Source organism: Pagrus pagrus (genome assembly GCF_965226575.1).
Source record: "Pagrus pagrus genome assembly, chromosome: 22".
Taxonomy (NCBI): Eukaryota; Metazoa; Chordata; class Actinopteri; order Spariformes; family Sparidae; genus Pagrus; species Pagrus pagrus.
In genome coordinates, this window is record NC_140204.1 from 6,818,995 (window position 1) to 6,843,362 (window position 24,368).

The window sequence follows — 24,368 nt, forward strand, 5'->3', positions numbered from 1 at the left end:
CATTAGAATCAAATGACACTTCAAATGGAGACCCTAATAATCACTCAATTCTGCAGCTTTAAAGTGTTTTCAGCCAACCCAGCAACAGATTACAAACTGGAAAAAACAGCATGTCATCCCTTTGTCTGTCTATTGTTTGGTGCCGTACATTTTATTATTTGCATTTCACACTGAAACATGTAATAAATCTAATTATTATTATTGCTTTTGTTCTTTAAGACAATTATCATTAATAACAAGTAGTTTCTAGTGTCATATATATAATATTTGGACACTTTCTGATCACTTCAGTTCAGTCTTTTTTGTGTTTGTTTTAAAGTGCACTCAAAGGGAACTTCCTCAATTAAAGAAATAGGAATTGGTGGGTGTTAAATAAATCCACATTACAGAGGCTGGCAGATTAGAGCAGGGACGAAAACTTACTTAATGCTGACAAAAATGTAATGTCTTATTATATAATTAGAATGTGTTTTTGACTCAACTAATCAACTGACACTGGGACCTTTTTGGTATTTCCACTTAAAGTATATGCAGCAAATTAAAGTATTGTTATCCATTATCTATGTTAATTAAATGCTAATTGTCGTGGCTGTCTGCTGCTGTGTCCTTCCAGAAAAGTAAAAACATGTCAGTGCCATGACAAATCAGGGAAGGATACCTCATAACTGACGTGTCTGCGTCATCGTTTCAGATTTTCTCTGTTTCTGCCCGTCCACAATAAAACGCAATCCCAGATTTTCAAACTAAAACGGGGCCCCTAAATCACCAGAGTATGATGTCAGGCGGAAACATAGCAAAGTTATTTAAAGTAAATAAATCTACGTGTGTCGCTACGTTTTCTTTCCTGATTTGTCACTAACATAAGATGACATCAGCCTCAACTATTAGTGTTTAATGCATGAAACTGGAGAGACAGATGAGCTTTCATGTGGAACGCACAACAGGAGAATGGACGCAACGCTTCCTCCTCTTACCTACCACAACCTCAACGGACGTGCCAGGTATAACAAATACTTTCTGGGGATGATGGTAATAGATTAATAATGGTAGGCCACACTAGGAAGTTCTAGATTTAAACTAGGATAAAAGTAGTTTTGAGGTTTTTTTGCTTAAAAAGCATGAAGGGACTTGGACGTGTTGTTGAATGACCTTTTATTAACGCCACATTAACATTAATATTTCCCCACAGTTTAAGCCATGATGTTCCCTCCACAACTTTGGTACAAAACAAAAGGTTATAAATAGACTAAACTGTAAACACATCCACCATGAACCCATGTTTTGCTGATCTTTTCATTGAGGCACTTCCTACTATCTGTGCCCGCTTGGCCTCCTTGGTCGCATCCATCAGCAGTTTCACATCCTTAAAGATGTGTGGTCCCTCGATTTCACTTTCTGTAGACACACGCCTCGCCTATCGCAAGACTATTACAGGATCATAAAATGATTAAACTGAAGCTTCTGTGATCATAAAACAGAAATCATTAACACTTCAATCATTTACAATTATTCTTATCTCTGATCAACTTTTCTAATTTGTCAGTATGATGCAACCATATAGTAAATTAATATCATACTGATTCTGTAAACATGATGCAGAGTAAATTTTAAAGTCTCAGGGTTTATGCTGATTTAACCGTAATGCCAGTTATATTTGATACAGTTTTTGAGACCTCTATATAATCTGTTTTTTTGACCCTGAAAAACCTGATGCTTACAATTCGATACAGGGAGTGGCCCTAATTCTCTCCTGTATCTAATAATAATAATAATAATGTGCATGAATATAAAATGCATGAAATCAAGTATTTAAGTCCAGCTGTCAGATTTGCTTCCGAGTAAACAGATTTCATACGTACTCAACTTTATTGGAGTTTTGACTGTAGCCACATTTTGAACACTTACAATGCTTACTTAACTTGATTGATTTGAATTAGTGAGCGATCAGGTCAGGAGTACAATAATTGATTTTTAAGTTTTTAGCCACAAGGTTTCTATAGAGGCGCCACAGAAATCTGTCATTAGGGTGACAGGGCCGCTGAAATCTGTTTCATCAGGTTTTAAAATACAGCGTTTTTACATTTTCACATTCATCTTGAAGCAGGAAATGAATAGAAATACAGTGTATTGATTCTCACATTAGGCTGACCAAAAAACCATTGAAAGTCGTATTGATGTCAGATCCCCAAACGTGACAGTTTGCAGCCAGTTGCACATACACTCTGTCTCCCTGCTGCAGCTGCAGGAACATGCAGGATATTTCTTTGTTAGCAGTGATGGGTCAGGTATCCTGTTTTTGTAGCTTTGTTTTTGCCAAGGCCTGGGTGGCTTACCTAGCAGCCTGGCAATCCCATTTATTGTGTTTAGTATTGTCTTCGTGGGTCAACACGAACCTTCAACAGACCCTTCTTGGTTGAGAAAGTGGTCTTAAAGGTTGCTTCTGGGTCAGAAGTGATTGTGAAAGATGGAGAGAATGACCAGAAATTTGCCAGTGCTCAAGAGAGGCTTGACATGTTTGATGCCGTCTAGTTGTTTGTTCTGCACCAGGGTTTGAGTGACAACTTTCACACAAACTAAACAAACTGCACTACCTGGGAAAACATATCATGGTCCGTCTTAACTGACCCAAACATGTCATGCGTGAAAGCACCCTCAGTCTCCGCAAGGCTTTCTTTGTGACATAGTGGCCTAATTGCTGACCAAATTGCTAAACCAAATGCTGATCTCTCTCTAAAACCTACATTTTCATACCGTTTACTAATCTCCTGATATGGATCCTACTTTCAGCATAAGGTAGGCTAAGGTCTGGATGGAGCAACAGATGGCGTGAGCCACTTTCTAGGAAACAAAAGGTTATATTGAGGTTAAATGGAAAATGCATCACCCATGAACCAACCTTTTGCTGACTTTTGAAAAAGTTGTCCTTATTTTGATCAGTGTAGTTCCCCATTCCTCTGCCATCTGTGTCTCCTCGACCTCCTTGGTCACATCTCTGCACTTGACGTATCTGTAACACAGAACTGTACCATGATCAACGGATGCATGGTTCCTTAATTTCACAGACTTCTCCTTTCTCAAGACGATTTGATTTTTTTTTTCTTGTTATTTGGCCTTCGTTTTCTCAGTAATGCATTGTTAGGTATGACCCAAACTACTGTAGAGCTGTGCTACTGATACCTGCCCATGTTTGAAGACAGTCCAATAGGATGCCATAGTCAATGATACTGAATGCTACACTTAAATCTTGAAGGACAAGAATGGACTTAGGACCAGCATTGGCTGACAGCCACAAGTCATTGAGAACAATGAGAAGAGCAGTTTCAGTGCTGTGTTTTTGTCTAAAACTGGAATTTGTAAAAGATATTATTTGTATTTATAAAAACTGGTAGTTGATCTGCTACAATCTTTTCTAAAATCTTTGTTAAAACTGGGAGCTGAGAAATGGGTTTAAAATTGTAAAGATCAGAGGACTCAAGATGTGGCCTTTTTTCAAAAGTGGTTGAACCAGAGTGGTATTTACAGTAAAGCTCCTAATGATAAGATGGTTGATCATAGTTGAGTCTCATCCCCAACTCGTCAAATGCTGACACTTGGGCGGCCGACCCAACCTACAATCGCAAAGCGTCAGTATTTGACAAGTTGACAATGAGACTGAAAACTATCTCACCAACCAGAGCTTTTAAAACGGTGATAAAAACGTCCTTCAGACATTTTATAGGGAGAAAACCTAAAGGAGAGGTTGAGGGTTTCATTTTCATTACCAAATCAGAGAGAGAGGTTAACGAAATAGGACTAAATTAACAGAGGGAGACCATGATTGGAGAATCTTTGGGCGAGATGCAACTTCTGTCTGACCACATGATAAGTTAAAAGACAACTAACTGTATCAAATGGAGGCAGTTTCAGACAGCAGTTCAACAAATTCACTGATAAAAGTGGAAACATTTATTTGGCCTATATATTATCAAGCAAAAACATGGTGATTTTCTTCTAATTGGGCTGATTTACGAAACAATAACCCAGTGGAAAGTGACTCTCTCATGTCCTTGCGCTGCATCTTATCACGCCTCACAGTGACGTAGTGCTTATGTGTTGTTCTTGTGCAAATCCTCACAGTTTCATCCATAGCTCCCAAGAAAAGTGCGCTTCCTCATTCACCAGATAGAGGCAGTTGTTTTTCGTCAACATGTGGACATTACGCAAGTTTGCAGTATTTCAATTGGCTGTTAACTTTCTGGGTTGTAATCATTTATCATTGTTCACATAACAAGAGGAGATTTATAAAGACAGACAGAAACCTTAGGCTTCTGTCAGAGAGTGCTGATCGACTCCAGACTGACAACGCAAGAGAGGACGGTGAGAAACCTTCACTGCATCTGTCTAAATTACATTTTTGCCATATTAATATTACTAACTGCTGTGATATTACTCCATTGTTTTGAGTGTCTGTTTTTCCTTCTTGTATTTAAAATGTAGAAAAAAAAACCTGCAACCAGTTAGCCACTACAGTTTGTCAGGTCCAGATGATAGTAGATGGATCGCAAACCACAATACATACAATTCAAGTAACAATCAAGAACTACCGCACTTTTTTAAAGAAATGATGGGCTGATGCATAATTGTAGACTAAGGTTGTGTTAACTAACAAGGAATCAGCTTTTTAAACCAGATTTAATCAAGTAAGATTAGTTAATTAGGAACCAATTGTAAACTCAGTAACTACCATCGTCACAATAATGAAGTAATGAGGGACTGTAGTCTGTAGTAACTACTATCATATATCACTTTACTTGAGAGGACATAAAAAGAGTTACTAATGATGAAGTAATAGTAAAATGTCAACCTGGTAACTTCTCAGTATCTTTGGTTTACATTGATGAACTTGATTTTACTTAACAGAGATTAAAACTAAACTGATTTAACTATTATTAGATTAAATTATTAATTCATCTTCAAGTTTTAGGTGATATTTATTTATTTATCACTTCTTTTGTGCTGATGGTAAGGTCTGATTTTAGACATTGCATTTCAAGTAGTGACACATTATTAATGTTAATGTTGTTGTGAACAACGCATTAATGAAGCTAAATCTCTTTTCTCACTCTAGACATAATGAACGTCGTTCTCCTGACTGCCATCATCTTCACTGTAGCCCTTGTTCACGGGGCGCAAGGATGGTGGTTCTTATTTACTTTGGAGCCCTGTCAGCAGAAAAGCGACAACAATGCGTACGGCACATTTGTCCACAGACACATCCTGAACGACAATAACTTGGACAGAAATTCTAAAGATTCATGGGCAAGGTGAGTTTAAAGTTTAGATCAATTATTTCCTTTCGAAAGAACCAGTAATTGTTTCTTTATTGCAGTTTAATTGAGCTCAATCTTATTTGTTTAAACATATAAACAGACAGTGTTACTTTTAATTAGACCCATTGTAAATGCTCATATTTAAAACAACCAATATAAACATTCAACAATTATATTGACATCAATGCAGTCAGTCAAATCATCACAGTGTCATAACAGTATTACAAGCGAGAAAGCGGTCCCACGACCTCTTGAAGTTATCCACATCATCATTGATTCTAGCTAACATGTGTTCATACAGCCTTCAACCCATTATTCTACCCATTTTTTAAGATCTGGAAAGGATGTACTTTTCCAAACCCTGAGAATTATTCGGGCAGCTGTAACAACCCCTAACTTTATCACTGCAAGGTCATACTTTGATATACTGGGCATAATCTTAGTGATACGGGTATTGTTAACCCCACCCATTTCCCTATGTATTCTATTTCCCAGAATGGGTTAATACATTTACATTCCCAAATAGCATGTAAGAATGTTCCTGTCTCTTCCTGACATTTCCAGCATAAGTTATTAGCCAACAAGCCCATTCTGTGAAGCTTAGATGGGGTAAAATAAAACCTATGTATTAATCTGTATTGAGTAAAGTTCCCCTTAGTCTCCTTTATATATTTCCTAGTATTTGCTAATATTCTTAGCCAGATTTCATCGTTCAGCTCACATCCTAGGTCTTTCTGCCAGACAAATCTCAGATTTTTACATATATTTTTTCTTGTCTTGAATGAATTGACTCTTAGTTACACTGTCCCTGATTTGTAAGAACTTCCAAAAATTACCTTTACTTTCCAAATCATATTTTTGCTTAAGTTCAGAAAAGGAAATTCCTCCTATGTCCCTTGGTGACCACATTTTCTTCATATTAATCCTTGGTGTCTTCTTGTCCCATAAAAAGTCTTTTATAATTCTGTCAAATTGCTTAAAGAGCTGTAGTGTTATACAAACAGGTAACATCATGGAGACATAATTGAATTGTGGGGTGACCACCATTTTAATCACATTAATTTTTCCCCATAAAGTAAGTTTCAATTTTTCCCATTTGTCCAAATTCAATTTTATCAGTGCTATGTTTAACTAGCATCTATGTGATGTGGTAGTGACAAGAGCACTCAGATTCAAACAGCACCAGCTGTCAGCTTATCAGTGGGGCACATTCAATTTCTTGTCCTCAAACAACCTATGCTGGAAATAATGATGGCAGCAGGTAGATTTATACAGAACTAAAGTTTCACATATTGGACAGTTGGGAAATTTAAGGTGCTTTCAAACCTGTGCGGTTCAAAGTTTGTTTCCCAAATGCGGCCCTTTAACAACCTCAGTGTGGCCCTTGCTCATTTTGTTAGTAGGTCAATTAGCCCATTCATTAGTTATGTCTGTCAATAAACACAAAAATATGAAAACCATATATGGTCATGGGTCAAACATATTATTTCCTCTGTTTTCCCGTGAGTTCAATTTTATTTCTCAAGATCACGAGTAGTTATTTACGTCCAAATAACAAATGTTGCGCAATGGTTTTTTTTTTCTTTACTTTTGTATATTTCTTTTTTAACTGTGAAAACTGATAAACAAAGTGGAGAAAAAATAAAAAGCGCATCAGGAATGTAAAAGTCATGCCCAAAGTTGAACAGGCCTGACCATGTTTGTGGGACGTCAGCTTGCTAGCTACATTTACCCAGAGAGCAACTTTGGATTATTGAATCCAAGCTACCTACGATTGACACGGGTTTTTGGGTTCTTGGGTTTGTGGGGCCCAGTTCTGAACCTTTAAGTGGTGGGGGCCGTGTCACCATCCCATCAAGGCAGTTGGCCACCTCTCTCAGTACTTTAAGTTGGCCGGTTCTGTGGTCCAGACGGACCAGCCCGCTCTTGACGACAGATGTTCAATTTAATAGTTGTAACATATACCAACAGTTTCTATGTTTGTATGGCTATAGGTTTGAAAACGCCCATAGTTATAAGTACAAACATGTAACACTGTGACAGCTGAAAGTTGGACATAAACAATGTCAATACTATGCAGTTAAACAATGATCTCATTACACAGCTACCTAATGAAGAAGCGACTCTGTGGCAGAGTTCCAGTTCAGTCCTTTATCGACGCCTCAGAGTGGACAGTTCAGCAGATCTGCAGTGAAGCTGGCTGGCGTGTGAGCGGTAACCTGTGCATCAGCGACTCAAGCATGACTGTATATGATGTTGAATCCAAATGGGTGTTTTGCATCTTTTGGTGCTGCAAGGTTACAAATGTAACACCTCGCAGACAGAAAGTGGTGGTAGCATGTAATAATGTCAGAAACAGCTGCTTCCCTGTCCATTATCAGAAATACAATAATCAAAGTCCATCAAATAAACCCTGCATTGCACCCACAGAATTGTGAGTTAGTTCACCCTTGTTTACAGCTGTCAGGCTAATAATTCCCTGACGTGTAAAGCTTCAATCAAGCTCAGCTAAATGATTAAATGATTTCTGCTTATGAGAATATAAAAAAATATTGATAATTGATCTTGTTCTTTAGCCACACATTCTGTCAGATACATCTTAAAGCCTGCTTCCAAAACATGCTGTGAGATGAGCATGAACGTGCTACACATGACATGAAGAGACAACTATGAAGTAAAGTACTATTTTTATTTACACAATTTCAGTTGTCCTGTATTAAACATTATCAACTGTGATGAGGTCTCCATTTTAAAGGTGCAATATGTGAGACATTGTGTCAAAGACGTGTCTGTGATGTGTTGAAGAGATAATTACTGAAGTTTGCATATTTGTTGGTCGTATAAATTCAGGGAGGCCAATTCTTACGTATTGCACCTTTAAGCTAAAGCTAATTTACAACTTTGTTAAAACATGTACGCTTAGCTCAAAATGTTTGTTTGAAACTTTATTGCAATTCTGCTTGTTTTGCTTTGTATACTATTAAATTGATGCCTTAAAGCTGCGCTGATTAATCTTTGAAATTTACATTAAAATCAAATCACTAAAAATTAAGCTTGAAACAGGGACACTTGTGTGACACAGATAATAATCAGTGAACTCTGAAGCTTTAAAGTGTTATCAGCATATCTTACATCATTGTTTTGATGAGCTTGAACGCGACCCAGCAACAGATGACAATCTGAAAATAAAGTATGTCATCTGACTGCTAGAAATGACCACTTTGTCATCCTCACAGTCACTTGATCAGTTCAGACATCTATAATATAAAAGGGACTTGTTTATACAACAATCAGATTTTCTTCGAGGTGTTTTCTTAAATTGTTCTCAAGTTTCATTTTTAACATTTAAGAGATTTTATTGTTCACATTTCGCACTGAAACTAGTTAGAAATCTAATTAATAATATTTCCTTCAATTTCTAAAACAAGTGTCATTAATAACAAATAGTTTCTAGTGGTATATATGTAATATTTGGACACTTTTTAATCACTTCTGCTTCTACAGTGGCTGTTTTCTCAGTTTGTTTTATCACCACCTCCACTTCTCTGTAACAAGTTCATCATCATGTGAAGAATAACTGATGTTTCTTCTTCTGTGTCCGTCTGAATACTACAAACGTTATATTAAATTGGCAGCATGCTGTTCCTGTTTATTATATGTGTGATGAGAAAATGTCTCCTATAACTAAACCTATTTTGTGTTGCACATGTTACTATGATGACATCATGTTTAACCAAGCAAGATTAGTGTCTCTGTTTAGCTGTTTGTCCTTTCATGATAAAATAAAACAATGTTTGACATCACATTTGTTGTCGTAACTGACCATCAAACAGCCCCCTCTGCTGTGCTGAAGCGGTACAGGAGTTTAATCAATGACTGACCCATCTTGTTTTTCTTGTACCCGTCCTCACAGTTTCATCCCTAGCTGCCAAGAAAAGTGCGCTTCCTCATTTACAAGATGCAGTTGGTTTTCATCAACATGTGGACGTAACACAAGTGTGGAGCATTTCAATTGGCTGTTAACTTTCTGGGTTGTGATCATTCATCGTCGTTCACAAGACTGAGAAATGGGTTTAAAATTGTAGTCAGTGGACTCAAGACGTGGCCTTTTTTCAAAAGTGGTTGAACCAGAGTGGTATTTACAGTAAAGCTCCTAATGATAAGATGGTTGATCATAGTTGAGTGTCATTCCTAACTCATCAAATACTGACACTTCTGGATGGCGGCCAACCCAACCTACAATCGCAAAGCGTCAGTATTTGACGAGTTGACAATGAGACTGAAAACTATCTTACCAACAGGAGCTTTTAAAACTGTGATAAAAAAAATCCTTCAGACATTTTATAGGGAGAAAACCTAAAGGACAGGTTGAGGGTTTCATTTTCATTACCAAATCAGTGAGAGAGGTTAACGAAATAGGACTAAATTAACAGAGGGAGACAGTGGCGGATTTAAGAAATTTGGGGCACAAGGCAAAGGCAGGCATGGGGCCCTCTGAAATGAGAAGACAACACAGATGTAAAGAGAGATGTAAAACGTAAAAACAACAGGCGTATCTCATGCAGCCGGTGTAGTTACATGATCCCAACATGATTTTCAGTCAATTGGTCACATGACCTGGAAGCTATTGAGCTAACATGCTAATATTTACATATAAAAAATAATAAAAAAATATTTAGAGGTTCAAAATGTAAAAACAAGAGGCGTATCTCATGCAGCCAGTGTAGTTACATGATCCCACACTGATTTTGAGTCGATTGGTCACATGACCTGGAAGCTATTGAGCTAACATGCTGATATTTACATATAAAAAATAATAAAAATTACTAAAAAATATTTAGAGATGTAAAACGTAAAAACAAGAGGCGTATCTCATGCAGCCAGTGTAGTTACATGATCCCACACTGATTTTGAGTCAATTGATCACATGACCTGGAAGCTATTGAGCTAACATGCTAATATTTACATATAAAAAATAATAAAATGTACTAAAAATTAGAATAGAATTATCTATCCCAGCTAAAATCATGGTGATTTTCTTCTAATCAGGAAAGGACAGGCATATTTAAGGGCAACCCCAAGACCCCAGACTGAATTTTATGGGCTGATTCAAGAAACAATAACCTGGTGGAAAGTGACTCTTTCATGTCGTTACGCTGCATCTTATCACGTCTCACAGTGATGTAGTGCTTATGTGTTGTTCTTGTTTTTCTTGTGCCCATCCTCACAGTTTCATCCATAGCTGCCAAGAGAAGTTTGCTTCCTCATTCACAAGATGCAGTTAGTTTTCGTCAACATGTGGACGTTACACAAGTTTGCAGTATTTCAGTTGGCTGATAACTTTCTGGGTTGTGATCATTCATCGTCGTTCACAAGACAAGAAGAGATTTATAAAGAAAGAAAGAAACCTTAGGCTTCTGTCAGAGAGTGCTGATCGACTCCAGACTGACAACGCAAGAGAGGACGGTGAGAAACCTTCTCTGCATCTGTCTAAATTACATTTTTGCCATATTAATATTACTAACTGCTGTGAAATTACTCCATTGTTCTGTGTGTCTGTATAGAGAAAACCTGCAACCAGTTAGCCTCTACAGTGTGTCAGGTCCAGATGATAGTAGATGGATCACAAATCACAAAACATTAAATTAATAAAAAGAGCTTATTCACTGCTACACTACCGCACCGTTTTAAAGAAATGATGGGCTGATGCATAATTGTAGACTAAGGTTGTGTTGCACTAACAAGGAATCAGCTTCTTAAACCAGATTTAATCAAGGTTTAACTTTATATTGTGTTGCACCAAAGCTGTGTGGCATTAGTTTAAGATTAGTTGTAATCAGAGTTTTGCAAAACAAGGTTTAAATCCAGATTTAAAATTAAGCAGCGCTCAATTCAAAACTAACCATTGTAAAACCAGGACTCACGTTAAGTCACTCCTGAACTAAAGTGAGGTTTAAAGAAAGGTTTAAATGTAATCTTTCTTCAGGCTGCTATTAGTGATATTTACTGATTAAAACAAGTGTTACAGAGCTCTGTATGTAGTGTTTGGTCAGTAACCTCTGTCTCCTCTCCACCTGCTCAGGCACTAGAAGAGATAATCTTGTATCCCCGCCCACTTTATCCAATCAGGACGGAGAACTACATACAGAGGTAATGCTCGTGAACACACACTGCTGCTACTGTATGTCTGGAAATTCAAATCTAAACTGATTTAACTATTATTAGATTAAATCAGTCATTCATCTTCAAACGTTTTAGGTTATTGTGATAATTATTTATTTATCACTCCTTTTGTGCTGATGGTAAAGTCTTATTTAGTAGAGACACATTATTGGTGTTGATGTTAATGTTGTTGTGAACAACGCATTAATGAAGCTAAATCTCTTTTCTCACTCTAGACATAATGAATGTCGCTCTCCTGACTGCCATCATCTTCGCTATAGCCCTCGATCTCGGGGGGCAAGGACAGTCTTCTTATACTTTCAGATTATATAATTACATCTTCGGATTCCTTCCTTCACAGCCCTGTCAGCCAGCAAGAGACAACAATGCTTACAACAAATTTGTCCACAAACACATCCTGAACAACAATAACTTGAACAGAAGTTCTAAAGATTCATGGGCAAGGTGAGTTTAAAGTTTAGATCAATTATTTCCTTTAGAAAGAACCAATAATTGTTGCTTTATTTGCCATTTAATTTAACTCAATCCTACAGTTCAGTGCTATGTTTAACTAGCATCTATGTGATGTGGTAGTGACAACACAAGAGCACTCAGGTTCAAACAGCACCAGCTGTGTGTTATCAGTGGGCCACATTCAATTTCTTGTCGTCAAACAACCTCTGCTGGAAATAATGATGGCAGCAGGTAGATTTATACAGAACTATAGTTTCACATATTGAACGGTTGGGAAATTTAGGGCGTTTTCAAACTTGTGCGGTTCAAAGTTTGTTTCTCAAATGCGGCCCTTTAACAACCTCAGTGTGACCCTTGAATTTTGTTAGTAAGTTAATAAGCCCATTCATTAGTTATGTCTGTCAATAAGTACAAAAATATGGAAGCCATATATGGTCATGGGTCAAACATATTATTCCTTCTGTTTTCCCGTTCTGTTTTCGAGTTCAATTTTATTTCTCAGGATCACGAGTAGCTATTATTTATCTCCAAATCACAGAATAACAAATGCATTCAATCGGTAATCTAAAGGTCCGGCCCCTCGGCACCTGCCTTTATTTTCGATCTGGCTCCTCTTATGAAGAAGTTGAACAGGCCTGACCATGTTTGTGGGACTTCAGCTTGCTAGCTACATTTACCCAGAGAGCAACTTTGGATTGATGAATCCAAGCTACCTACGATTGACACGGGTTCTTGGGTTCTTGGGTTCTTGGGTTTGTGGGGCCCAGTTTCGAACCTTTAAGTGGTGGGGGCCATGTCACCATCCCATCAAGGCAGTTGGCCACCTCTCTCAGTACTTTAAGTAGGCCGGTTCTGCGGTCCAGACGGACCAGCCCACTCTTGACGACAGATGTTCAATTTAATAGTTGTAACATATACCAACAGTTTCTATGATTGTACGGCTATAGGTTTGAAAACGCCCATAGTTATAAGCACAAACATGTAACACTGTGACAGCTGAAAGTTGGACATAAACAATGTCAATACTATGCAGTTAAACAATGATCTCATTACACAGCTACCTACAGGAGAAGGGACTCTGTGGCAGAGTTCCAGTTCAGTCCTTCATCGACGCCTCAGAGAGTACAGTTCAGCGGATCTGCCGTAATGGTGGCCGGCGTGTGAGCAGTAACCTGTGCATCAGCGACTCAAGCATGACTGTATATGATGTTGAATCCGAAGTGGTGAACGGGCATTGCAACGTTATAAGTCTAACACCTCGCCAACATGAAGTGGTTGTAGCGTGTGATAACATTAACAACCTGTGCCTCCCTGTCCATTATCAGAAATACAACAATCAAAGTCCGACAAGTCAACGCTGCAGTTGATCCACATCATTGTGAGTTAGTTCACCCTTGTTTCCAGCTGTCAGGCTAATAATTCCCTGGCGTGTAAAGTTTCAATCAAGCAATGATTAAATGATTTCTGCTTATGAGAATATAAAAATATTGATCATTGATCTTGTTCTTTAGCCACACATTCTGTCAGATACATCTTAAAGCCTTTCACAACACACATGACATGAAGAGACAACTGAGGATTAAAGTACAATTTATTTACACAATTTCAGTTGTCCTGTATTTAACATTATCTACTGTGGTGAGGTTTCCATTTTAAAGGTGCAGTTGGCAGCACGCTGTTCCTGTCTATTACATGAGTGATGAGAAAATGTCTCCTATTACTAAACATATTTTGTGTTGCACATGTTACTATTATGACATCATGTGATTAGTGTCTCTGTGCAGCTGTTTTTCCTTTCATGATAAAATAAAACAATATTTGACATCACGTTTGTTGTCGTAACTGACCATCAAACAGCACATCTGCTGTGCTGAAGCAGTACAGGAGTTTGATCAATGTGCAGTTTATACAGAGGCAACTGTAATGACTGTGGCACAGACCACAATGACCTTTCCTGTAATCTGACTGTGTGTCATCACACACAGTCAGATTACAGGAAAGGTCATTGTCAGTTTTAATCCCGTAAAGAAAAAAATAAAAATTAATCAGAGGCAAACATTAGCAGGCAGAGGTCAGGGGAAGACTGATCAAACTAGTACACAGGCAAAGGTTCAGGCTGGCAGAATAAACAAGGCCAGAGATGTGCAGTAGGGCAGACGGAGTCAGAAGTGATTGGTGCTTGTGCTGTCACAATCAAGACAGCTCGTTAGATTTTTGCACATGAGGGAAACAAAACACGAGCATGAGACGTAGCCCAGACAGGGAAAAACACTGCAGCATAGGCAAGAGAGAAATCTCAACACTAGAAAATACTTTCAAAGATAGCTAAACAAAATAGCAAGCAACACCGATATAATCACCATACTGGACGGGACAATCTGGCACCGGACTGGAGGAGAGACCAGGGTTAAATAGCAGAAGTTGATGAGCTGACGATCTGCAGGTGTGACTCTGCTGCCACCCCACACCCACCCACCCCCTCCCACACAAATACACAAATACACACACACACACACACACACACACACGCACACACACACACACACACACACACACACACACACACACAGGGAACAAAAACGACAGAATGATTTCGACTGCCACAGCATCACCGTGACACCATGTTGTTGAAATGTGCTTTACTAATGAACTCGACATGTAAGATCAGTGAAAAACAGACATTTTCAATCTTTGAACCCGCAGTAAGAATCGATGAAATGGTTTTTCCAGTAAAAAGCCACTTGTGAAATGGGATGTTAAATATTAACAGGTTGTTATAAAACAACATAAAATCAGCCAGAGGGATCAAATCAGTCAGAGTTTAGGTGACTGAGCGATCGTGAATCAACTTGGAAGATGAATTTCACCATTTTAGGGGTTGCTTTGCTGTTGTGTGGCTTGGTTCTGGCCCAGGTTGATGGTAATACAGCTGGAACAGAAGGAAATATTGAAGTACAGCGGTGCCAACCTGACATGTGTGATCTCCTGAAAGAGTTTGGTGCCATGACAGAAAAACTTAGAGCTATGGAAAACAGGCTGAAGGACAGTGAAACCCAGATTGTGGAATTGAGGAACAAAGGTAAAATAAAATGTAAAGACTTTATTAATGTATTAATTAAGTATTTTGTGTATTGTAATGGAAAATGTAAGAAAACAAGTCCTCCAAACCCACCACAACAAATGTGATCAAAATGTTTTGTTTCACACAGAAATAGCCAAGGTGATATTCAGTGCAGTAGTTGGAACAGCAGGAGCCATCGGACCCTTCAACACGGACACAACTTTAATCTACAGAACAGTGATTACCAACATTGGTAATGCCTACAATCAATCCACAGGTAACACTCACAGTCACCAAATGTTTACTTCTGCATCAGTATCATTAAGATTGTTTACACAAAGCATTAATGTTTACAGTGACTGAATAAAGAAAGATATTCCTAAAAATTATAATGAAATTGATCATGGGGGGAGGAGTATGCCATTCCCCTTGTTAGCAAAATGACCAAAATGCTTCCTCCTTGTTAACCTGCCATCCCTCTCCATCACCACTCAAATCACTAGCCAGACAGCTGTCCTGACCTCTCACAAGACCCACCCTAGTTCCCGTCTGATTGGCCTTTTGTGTTTTTTTTTTGGCTGTCTGGAGTAGTTACTGCTGACCCTGCAGCTGTTGCAGCTAAGTTGCCAACAAACGGGCTACAAGTTAGTTTTAGGAAAACATGATGTATTGGGTTAAAATACATCCTTCACTACATTAACCATGTTTGAATGGCTTTCTGGCTGAAAGCCCTGAGGCTAACTTCTATGTGACTTCTGCTGTCTGTGAGATAGTGGATGCTGAAGTTTATTAATAAATGTTAAGAGCCTAAGAGCCCAATAATCTTAAAGATTTATAATCACAGACGCTCTTGCTACCTCATCTCACTTTCTGAAGCCAAATTGCGAAAAGGGCTTTCTGTAGTTTTAAACTTCAGCCAGTTCCCCTCTGACAGCAGCAGGTCTGTGGCTGCTGCTCCAAACAGGCAGCCACGATGGGAAAACAAACCTCTTTTTTCAGTCTTTGGTAGATACAGAAAAAAACGAATAAACAAAATTCTCACTCGTTTTGTAATTTTTCATTTGACAGATCGAATTGAATGATTGAATAAACTTTTTTTTTTAATTAATTTATTTGGTTTTAAAATGCAGATGATTTGTGATTTGAGTTCTCAGTTGAAATCAAACAAGGAAGAAAAAATGTGAGCAACACCCTGTTGTTTCCACAGGCGTCTTCGTTGCACCTGTTGCAGGTGTTTACTACTTTACCATCTTCTATCATGCCGGAGGAGAACGCCCGGCAAAGCTGTTACTGTTCAAGAACAGTCAACTCATGATCATGACCCATGATCACAAGTCAGACTCCGACAGAGCTGATAATGGAGGAAACGCAGTGTTCCTGCAGCTGCGGCAGGGAGACAGAGTGTTTGTGCAACTGGCTGCAAACTGTCATGTTTGGGGATACAACGATCATACAACTTTCAGTGGTTTTCTGGTTTCTCAAATGTGAAAAACTGATGCTCTCTATATCTATCCATTACTGCTTAAAGATGAATGTAACAATCTGAGATCATTACATACATGCATCTGTCAGCATTGTATTTTAAAAGCTGATGAAACAGAAATAGTCTGAAAATGACACAAGTCTTCTTTATACAAAGCTTCATTTAACTCTTCACACTGTAAAGTTGACAATTATGTTGAAAACAATGAAATAAAGCAGATATAGTTGCTCCCACTACAGTGTTTTGTTGTTGGTTTCCTTGTGTTACTCTTGTAACTTGTCTGATAGCCTTTTGTGTCTTCTATGAGGCTCTTTGAATTTTCATGTTGTTGAATGGTGCCCTGCTAATGAACTCGCCTTGTAAGATTTGAAAAACAAAGACATATGTAATCTTCTAGCCCAAAATTAAATAAAGATTGATAAAAAAGATTTTGGCAGTAAATGTATTAGTATTACCTCATTGCTCTTCCACTGAGCTTAAATGAAAGAGTTGAACAACAGATACTTCACAATGAGATAATAAACCACGTGTCCAATGAGATGTTAAATATTAAAAGATCAGGACTAAACAACAGAACAGCATAGATTACCATTTTTATGGTTTGTTTTGATGCTTTACATCTTGAGTCTGGCCCAGAATAGCATGATTCATTTAACTCTTCAGTGATGTGCAGTAGGGCAGACGGAGTCAGAAGTGATTGGTGCTTGTGCCGTCACAATCAAGACAGCCCGTTAGATTTTGTTAAATGATTATAACATAAAATTAAAGTGAAATATTCTTGCGGTTCTAAGTAAGAAAAGGTGTAATAGTGTAACTTCAGTTGTTTATCATTCGCTGATTCATATGCTACAGTACAGTAGGACCTGTGTATCTTTTATAACTCGTCTTAGTGCTTTTTGTGGCTGATATGAACCTGTTTGAATTGCCGTGTGTTACGATGGGATTTTGGTCTAGACCCAAAATGCAAAGACGGGAGGCTGGAAATCAGGTTTAAAGGAATCTATTACAGGGCAGAGTTCTTGAGGAAGTAGTGGACGAGGAGGGCAGACGGGCAGGGTTGTCTGGTGGCAGCGTGGAGGGAATTCAAGTGAGCCAGTGGAGCAGGAAGCAGAACGAAGAGGCGCTGGAGGTTCTGCACATGAGGGAAACAAAACACGAGCATGAGACGTAGCCCAGACAGGGAAAAACACTGCAGCATAGGCACGAGAGAAATCTCAACACTAGGAAATACTTTCAAAGATAGCTGAACAAAATAGCAAGCAACACCGATATAATCACCATACCGGAACAATCTGGCACCGAAAGGGAGGAGAGACCAGGGTTAAATAGCAGAAGTTGATGAGCTGACGGTCTGCAGGTGTGACTCTCTGCTGCCACACACACACACACACACACACACACACACACACACACACACACACACAGAGGGAAAGGAGCAGGTGAGCGAGAAGGGAGGAGGGAAAGGGGTGCCACAGCATCACCGTGACACCATGTTGTTGAAATGTGCTTTATAATGAACTCGCCTTGTAAGTGAAAAACAAACATTTTCAATCTTTGAACCCGCAGTAAGGATCGATGAAATGTTTTTTCCAGTAAAAAGCCACTTGTGAAATGGGATGTTAAATATTAACAGGTTACTATAAATCAACATAAAATCAGCCAGAGGGATCAAATCAGTCAGAGTTTAGGTGACTGAGTGATCGTGAATCAACTTTGAAGATGAATTTCACCATTTTATGGGTTGCTTTGCTGTTGTGTGGCTTGGTTCTGACCCAGGTTGATGGTAATACTGCTGGAACAGAAGGAAATATTGAAGTACAGCGGTGCCATCCTGACATGTGTGATCTCCTGAAAGAGTTGGGTGCCATGACAGAAAAACTTAGAGCTATGGAAACCAGGCTGAAGGACAGTGAAACCAGGCTGACGGACAGTGAAACCAGGCTGAAGGACAGTGAAAACCAGATAACGGATCTTAGGAATAAAGGTAACGTTAAATAATTAAGGATTTTATTGTAGCGTTCATGAAGCTTTTTGTGTGCATTATTACTGAATAATTATTATATGAAACAAAACAAGTCTAAACTATAAGACAAACGATGAAAGTAGCGTGATAGAGCGAGTCTCCTGACAGGCACGTCATTAGTCCCATGATGTAGAACTCTGTCTTCATTACAAAGAAACTACTGACGCACTCTGAAAACATTTTATAAAGTAATGGTCCAAATGTTTTTGTTTTACACAGAAAAAACTAAGGTGATATTCAGTGCAGCAAAAGGAGACGGAGACAGAGACATCGGACCCTTCAACACGGACACAACTTTAATCTACAGAACAGTGATTACCAACATTGGTGATGCCTACAATCAATCCACAGGTAACACTCACAGTCACCTACATGTTTTCTTCTGCATCTGTGTTAATGAGAGTTTTTAAACAAAGTGTTAATCAAAACTCAACTTAAACTGGTTTTAAGTGTAAAGACTGAGGCAGATGGTAGACAGAAATCCAGATTCCATTTCAGTGGATGAGAGCATGATGGCAGTGATGAATGTGACTAAATATATTTACTCAAGTACTGTACTTAAGCACAATTTTGAGGCACTTGTACGTTACTTATTTCCATGGAGTATTTCCATTTTTCTGCTACTTTAAACTGCCACTCCATGACATTTTGGAGGCAAATATCGTACTTTTTAGTAATTTGACACTTTAACTCAAGTACTATTGCTATTGTGAGGGAAATTCTCTAAAGTTCCTTTATTTTGATACATTATTCTTGCATGAAACTTATCAAATAGTAATATGTGTGTAGGGTGAAAACTTGTGTTTGTGGGTCTCCTGCATGGTTTCTGTCAATTGACAGTTATATGTTGCAGAACATATATGGTATAAGGCTGTGAAAACTAACCTAAATAGAAACTTGGTTAACGAATTCATCCAGAAGGGTGTTCGTGTATCCTCTTCTGTGTAACCTCTCTTGTGTATTTGTGTTCTGACAATGGTTGATGTAGGACACATAAACTATGGAATGTATGTATGTTAAATTCATGTTTAACCTAATTTGGATGTGGAGAAGTGGCAGTGTTATTTTAAGTGAGTCCAGATGTAACCTTGTGACTGCTGCAATTGTGTGTATTGGTTTTTTTTGCTATTATAGAGGGTGAGGAGACACTGCCTTTCTTCAGTCATCATCTATGCACTGCTGATGAGTGACTCTTGCTTGCAATCAACTCAAACTTCTAGAAATGAAATATTGTGTCAAACTTATTGTTTTGACCAACTCTCATCTGCACTAGACAAGCGACTGATTTTCAGTTGCCACGGCAGTATGGATGACGTTCACTTTTACCAAAGTAATATTTTACACAGTATCTTCACTTGTACACACGTATGACTTATGGGAACTTTTAACAACCCTTCACAGTTAAATAAGATGCCTGTTTTTGCACTTGTTTTGAAAAAAAAAAAAAAAAAAAAAGATCCGCAATTAACAACAAAACTTTTAGGGTAGGCATCTAAACAAAGTCTTTGATTTTAAACTCCATAGGCAACAGTTAAATATGCTAATGCCTTAACCTTTCAATTCCCAACCAATAAAGCACTGTACAATAACATTTACAGAAAGCCCTGTGACACACAATGTACCCTCCAAAAAAAGCCTAACTAAACAATGTACACAAAGTTAAACAATGGCCAAAATGTAACCCACAGTACAAATGCCTATCAATTAAAAAAAAAATAGAAGGTTAAAAACTATTATTTATTGATTTTGTATTATGTAATTAAATAAAGCAAAACACTGATGACTGCAGATGATTCGTGATTTGAGTTCTCAGTTGAAATCAAAAGAAGAAGATTAAATGTGACCAACACCCTGTTGTTTCCACAGGTGTCTTTGTTGCACCTGTTGCAGGTGTTTACTACTTTACCGTCTTCTATCATGCCGGAGGAGAACACGATGCAAAGCTGTACCTGTTCAAGAACAATCAACTCATGATCGCGACCACTGATCACAAGTCAGACTCTGACACAGCTGATAATGGAGGAAACGCAGTGTTCCTGCAGCTGCAGCAGGGAGACAGAGTGTATGTGCGACTGCCTGCAAACTGTCATGTTTGGGGATCTGACCATCAAACAACTTTCAGCGGTTTTCTGGTTTCTCAAATGTGAAAAACCGATGCTCTGTATCTCAGTTCTTCATTTAACTCTTCACACTCTAAAGTTGACAATTATGTTGAAAACAGTGAATTAAAGCAGATATAGTTGCTCCTACTACATTGTTTTGTTGTTGGATTTTCATGTTGTTGAATGGTGCCCTGCTAATGAACTTGAAAAACAAAGACATTTATTACCTCATTGCTCTTCCACTGAGCTTAAATGAAAGAGTTGAACAACAGATACTTAACAATGAGATAATAAACCACGTGTCCAATGAGATGTTAAATATTAAAAGATCAGGACTAAACTACAGAACAGCAGAGATTACATAATGATTCTGGCCCAGAATAACATGATCCATTTAACTCTTCACACTGTAAAGGTGTAAATTTTGTTGAAAACAATTAAATAAAGCAGATAACGTTGCTCCCACCACATTGTTTGGGTGTTTGGTTTTCATTTATTGTTTCTTTTTACATTTCTTTGTGCTGTACACATTTTTAATCTTTGAACTCTGCAAGACTGATAAAAATGGTTTCCTGTAATGTATAATTATTTCCTCATTGCTCCTCCCGTTGAAAATTAACAGGTCATCATTAAAAACACCATAACAGCAGCCAGAGGGATCACATCAGTCAGAGTTTAAGTGACTGAGCCATCGTGAATCAACTTGGAAGATGAATTTCACAATTTTGTGGTTTGTTTTGCTGTTTTGTGGCTTGGTTCTGGCCCAGGATGATGGCAATATTGCTGTAACAGAAGGAAATATTGAGAAAGGGTCATGCTATCCTGACATGTGTGATCTCCTGAAAGAGTTTGGTGCCATGACAGAAAAACTTAGAGCTATGGAAACCAGGCTGAAGGACAGTGAAAACAGGCTGACAGACAGTGAAACCAGGCTGAACAACAGTGAAAACCAGATAAAGGATCTCAGGAATAAAGGTAACGTTAAAGAATTAAGGATTTTATTGTAGAGTTCATGAAGCTTTTTGTGCATTATTACTGAATAATTATTAAATGAAACAAAACAAGTCTAAACTATAAGACAAACGATGAAAGTAGTGTGTTAGAGCGAGTCTCCTGATTCATCATGTTTTCTTTGTTTGTTTGTTTGTTTTTACTTAATTAAAAACGTGGCTAAAATCACACAGCGTATTAACTTGATATGTTACACAGCAGAGACATACTTTAATCTCATCATAGCTCAATACAAAGAGAACAAAAAAAACTAATTCATGCATTGTTAGATTCTCTTTTATTTTATCTCGGTTAACATAAGATGATTACAAACATCACTTCATGCCTTTGGAGCAAGTTGAGTTCCAGATCTCCTGACTCTCCCTGTGCAGCACCAGGTTGCCGTCATTGGTCAGGTGAAGACGGCACATGTTACAGCTGGGTTTGGCGGAGTTAGTGTGCCACCTGGCTACGTCATCCTTGTTGTACATGACCAGGTTGCAGTCAGCCTGCATGCACAGGCGGACAGCATCTGATCCGCATGTGTCTGACGCCCACAGAGGGCGCCAGCCGTAGACAACAAAGTTACCATCGTCCTGCAGGGCACAAAGAGACATTTGACTCTTCCCAAACACCTATTCTCTTCTTTTTGCATTTACTTTTACATCAACCAGTGCACATGAATAATGCATGCATATTCTGAGTTACTCACCTGGAAAATAGCCTTATACTCCCTATTGTTGGAGATCAGGAAGTCTCCCCTGCAGAGCTCATCATTTTTGGACAAGAAGTTCCTGCTCATGATCCTGCAACAAAAAGAAAACATGTGTTGTATCTCTGTAAAACACTGAAATTATAATAAGTCATACATTTTGGGAGTTGTGTAGCCAATTCAGTTGTGCACCACCAGTGATTACCTTTGTTGTCCTTTTGTTTACACTAAAAGTAAACCTAATGCACCTATCACAAACTTCATGCACATATTTAACAGTAACCAGCAACGACTCCTTCAAGGGGGCAAAGGCAGAGTCGGGGTCGAGAGGTGAGTTAATAATCAGTAAATAGCTGAGTCGACGTAAGTAAATGCTGCTCCCACCTTAAATTCATCAGGGACATTTGGAAAGTTAACTTCAGGCCTGTTCAGGTGTTATTTTAACCTGTCGGCTGTGTTTTCCCTGCTTGTATGTCAGTTAAAATGCTATTAGTTTTCCATCCCCTTTATAAATAAAGGGTAGTTGTAAGCCTTTGGTTTATTGTGTCACAGTTTATGTTTGTGTAGCCAGGTGAACAGAGGTGACAGTGTTTTCAGTACCTGTGGTGTATTTTATTGAGTGTCATGTCACTTTAAGAAGCGCAGGGTAGTAACACGACATGAACAATGGCGACGGTGTGTGCGTGTCACCTGTGCGAGTAAGCTCGGATAACTTAATAAAACGTAAACTCCGTGGGATTAAGTTACACGGTCCATAGAGGAGAGGCTGGTCGAGCTGGTGACCGGAGAGTGTAGCTGTTTGTTCGTCGCCGAGGGTCGGTGAGGAGTGTGTTTGCGTTGTTCCCTCCGTGCTGAGAGCAGACCTGATACGGCAGCGGGTCAGCGTAAGACGCCATAAATATGTAGTTGAAATCGTGATTAGGACCGTTCTGTCGCCAGGCATTGTTTATTTTATGAAACTGTGTTATTTTGTGTTGATGTACCTCGCAGAGGGGAGAGGAAGCCGAGTCTGAGCTGCGTCAGGTGTGAGGCAAGTTTCTCAAACTGCACATTAGAAGTGAGTGAATCCATTTTTTTTTATTAAAGCATACTCTGAGTTGATGGAAAAGCATGATAAAAATGCATTTTGTTAACAGATATTTGCATATGTGTGGTCATGGTGTATATTGTAAGAACATTGTACCGAGAGTGGCTAGAAATGTGTATTTTGCTTATTTTCTGTTTACAGAAAGAGACAGCCACTACTGTTGTCTGTGTCACTATATTATAAGTACAGTTGAGGAATAAACAAACCCACAAAATTATTTTATTGTGTCCGGTCGTCTCCTTTATGATCTGGCCACATTTGTTAAAGTTTATATCAGTGTTAAAGTGCAGTTAAAGTGTATTACTGTTAATACTCCATAGCTTTCCCATATCATTCATAGGCTGTATATATATATATATATATATATATGTGTGTGTGTGTGTGTGTGTGTGTGTGTGTGTGTGTGTGTATATATATATATATATATATATATATAATATGATATAAATACAGAAGTGCAAGTTACATTGCTGGTTTGAATGTTTATGACAACCTGGATCTATAATTATCATCATTATGTGTAAAATAATGCCCTTATGTTTAATTTCTACAATCTGACTTTAATTTTATTTACCACCTCTGCGTCGCCAGTTTCCCCAGTCTCCACAATGTTCATATGAAGCCTCTCATGGTCAAAATGAGTATTTCAAAAGCAAACACTTAGAAAAATGAGCTTTACTTTCCTCTTGAAATATTTTATTTTTTTCACTCAGTTACACTGATGAAAAAAATGTTTAGAGCTTAGAAAATGGAGCGTCACAAAAAAGAGTCAGTAGGTTGACAGAAAGACTTCCACATAGACAAAAAAAACACAATCTAATACAGTAATAAATATTATAAAATATAATAAAACATTTTTTTGTCAATAAGCAAAGTTTCCTCACCTGTTCTGATCAGCCAGCTGCTGTACTGTCAATGTTGCTGTGATATTTTTGCAGAGGATTAACTTGATAGACTTGCTGACA

General features: G+C 38.3%; 2 protein-coding genes and 1 long non-coding RNA gene across 5 annotated transcripts; 2 read left to right on the forward strand and 1 right to left on the reverse strand.

Annotated features, from left to right (window-relative positions):
• Window positions 1-1,705: 1,705 nt before the first annotated feature.
• Window positions 1,706-9,112, forward strand: LOC311251339. Its single transcript, XR_014621373.1, has 3 exons — window positions 1,706-4,356; window positions 5,108-5,303; window positions 7,414-9,112. It is a non-coding gene; the product is annotated as an uncharacterized lncRNA (long non-coding RNA).
• Window positions 9,113-17,833: 8,721 nt separating this feature from the next.
• On the forward strand, window positions 17,834-21,004 carry LOC311251421 (complement C1q-like protein 3). The gene is made up of 4 exons (XM_084343817.1): window positions 17,834-17,846; window positions 18,266-18,473; window positions 18,732-18,863; window positions 20,379-21,004. Exons 2-4 carry the CDS (start codon window positions 18,326-18,328, stop codon window positions 20,657-20,659), a joined length of 561 nt encoding a protein of 186 aa, XP_084199943.1. The 5' UTR covers window positions 17,834-17,846; window positions 18,266-18,325; the 3' UTR covers window positions 20,660-21,004.
• An 881-nt stretch (window positions 21,005-21,885) lies between these two features.
• On the reverse strand, window positions 21,886-24,368 carry LOC311251136 (B-type lectin plumieribetin-like). 3 transcript variants are annotated; one of them, XM_084343458.1, is made up of 3 exons: window positions 24,288-24,368; window positions 22,317-22,410; window positions 21,886-22,200 (listed from the first exon to the last, which is right to left on the reverse strand). In XM_084343458.1, exons 2-3 carry the CDS (start codon window positions 22,404-22,406, stop codon window positions 21,940-21,942), a joined length of 351 nt encoding a protein of 116 aa, XP_084199584.1. In that variant the 5' UTR covers window positions 22,407-22,410; window positions 24,288-24,368; the 3' UTR covers window positions 21,886-21,939. The 3 variants fall into 3 exon arrangements, with proteins under 3 accessions (XP_084199584.1, XP_084199585.1, XP_084199583.1); XM_084343459.1 differs by lacking the exon at window positions 24,288-24,368 and adding an exon at window positions 23,300-23,345; XM_084343457.1 differs by lacking the exon at window positions 24,288-24,368 and adding an exon at window positions 22,917-23,169.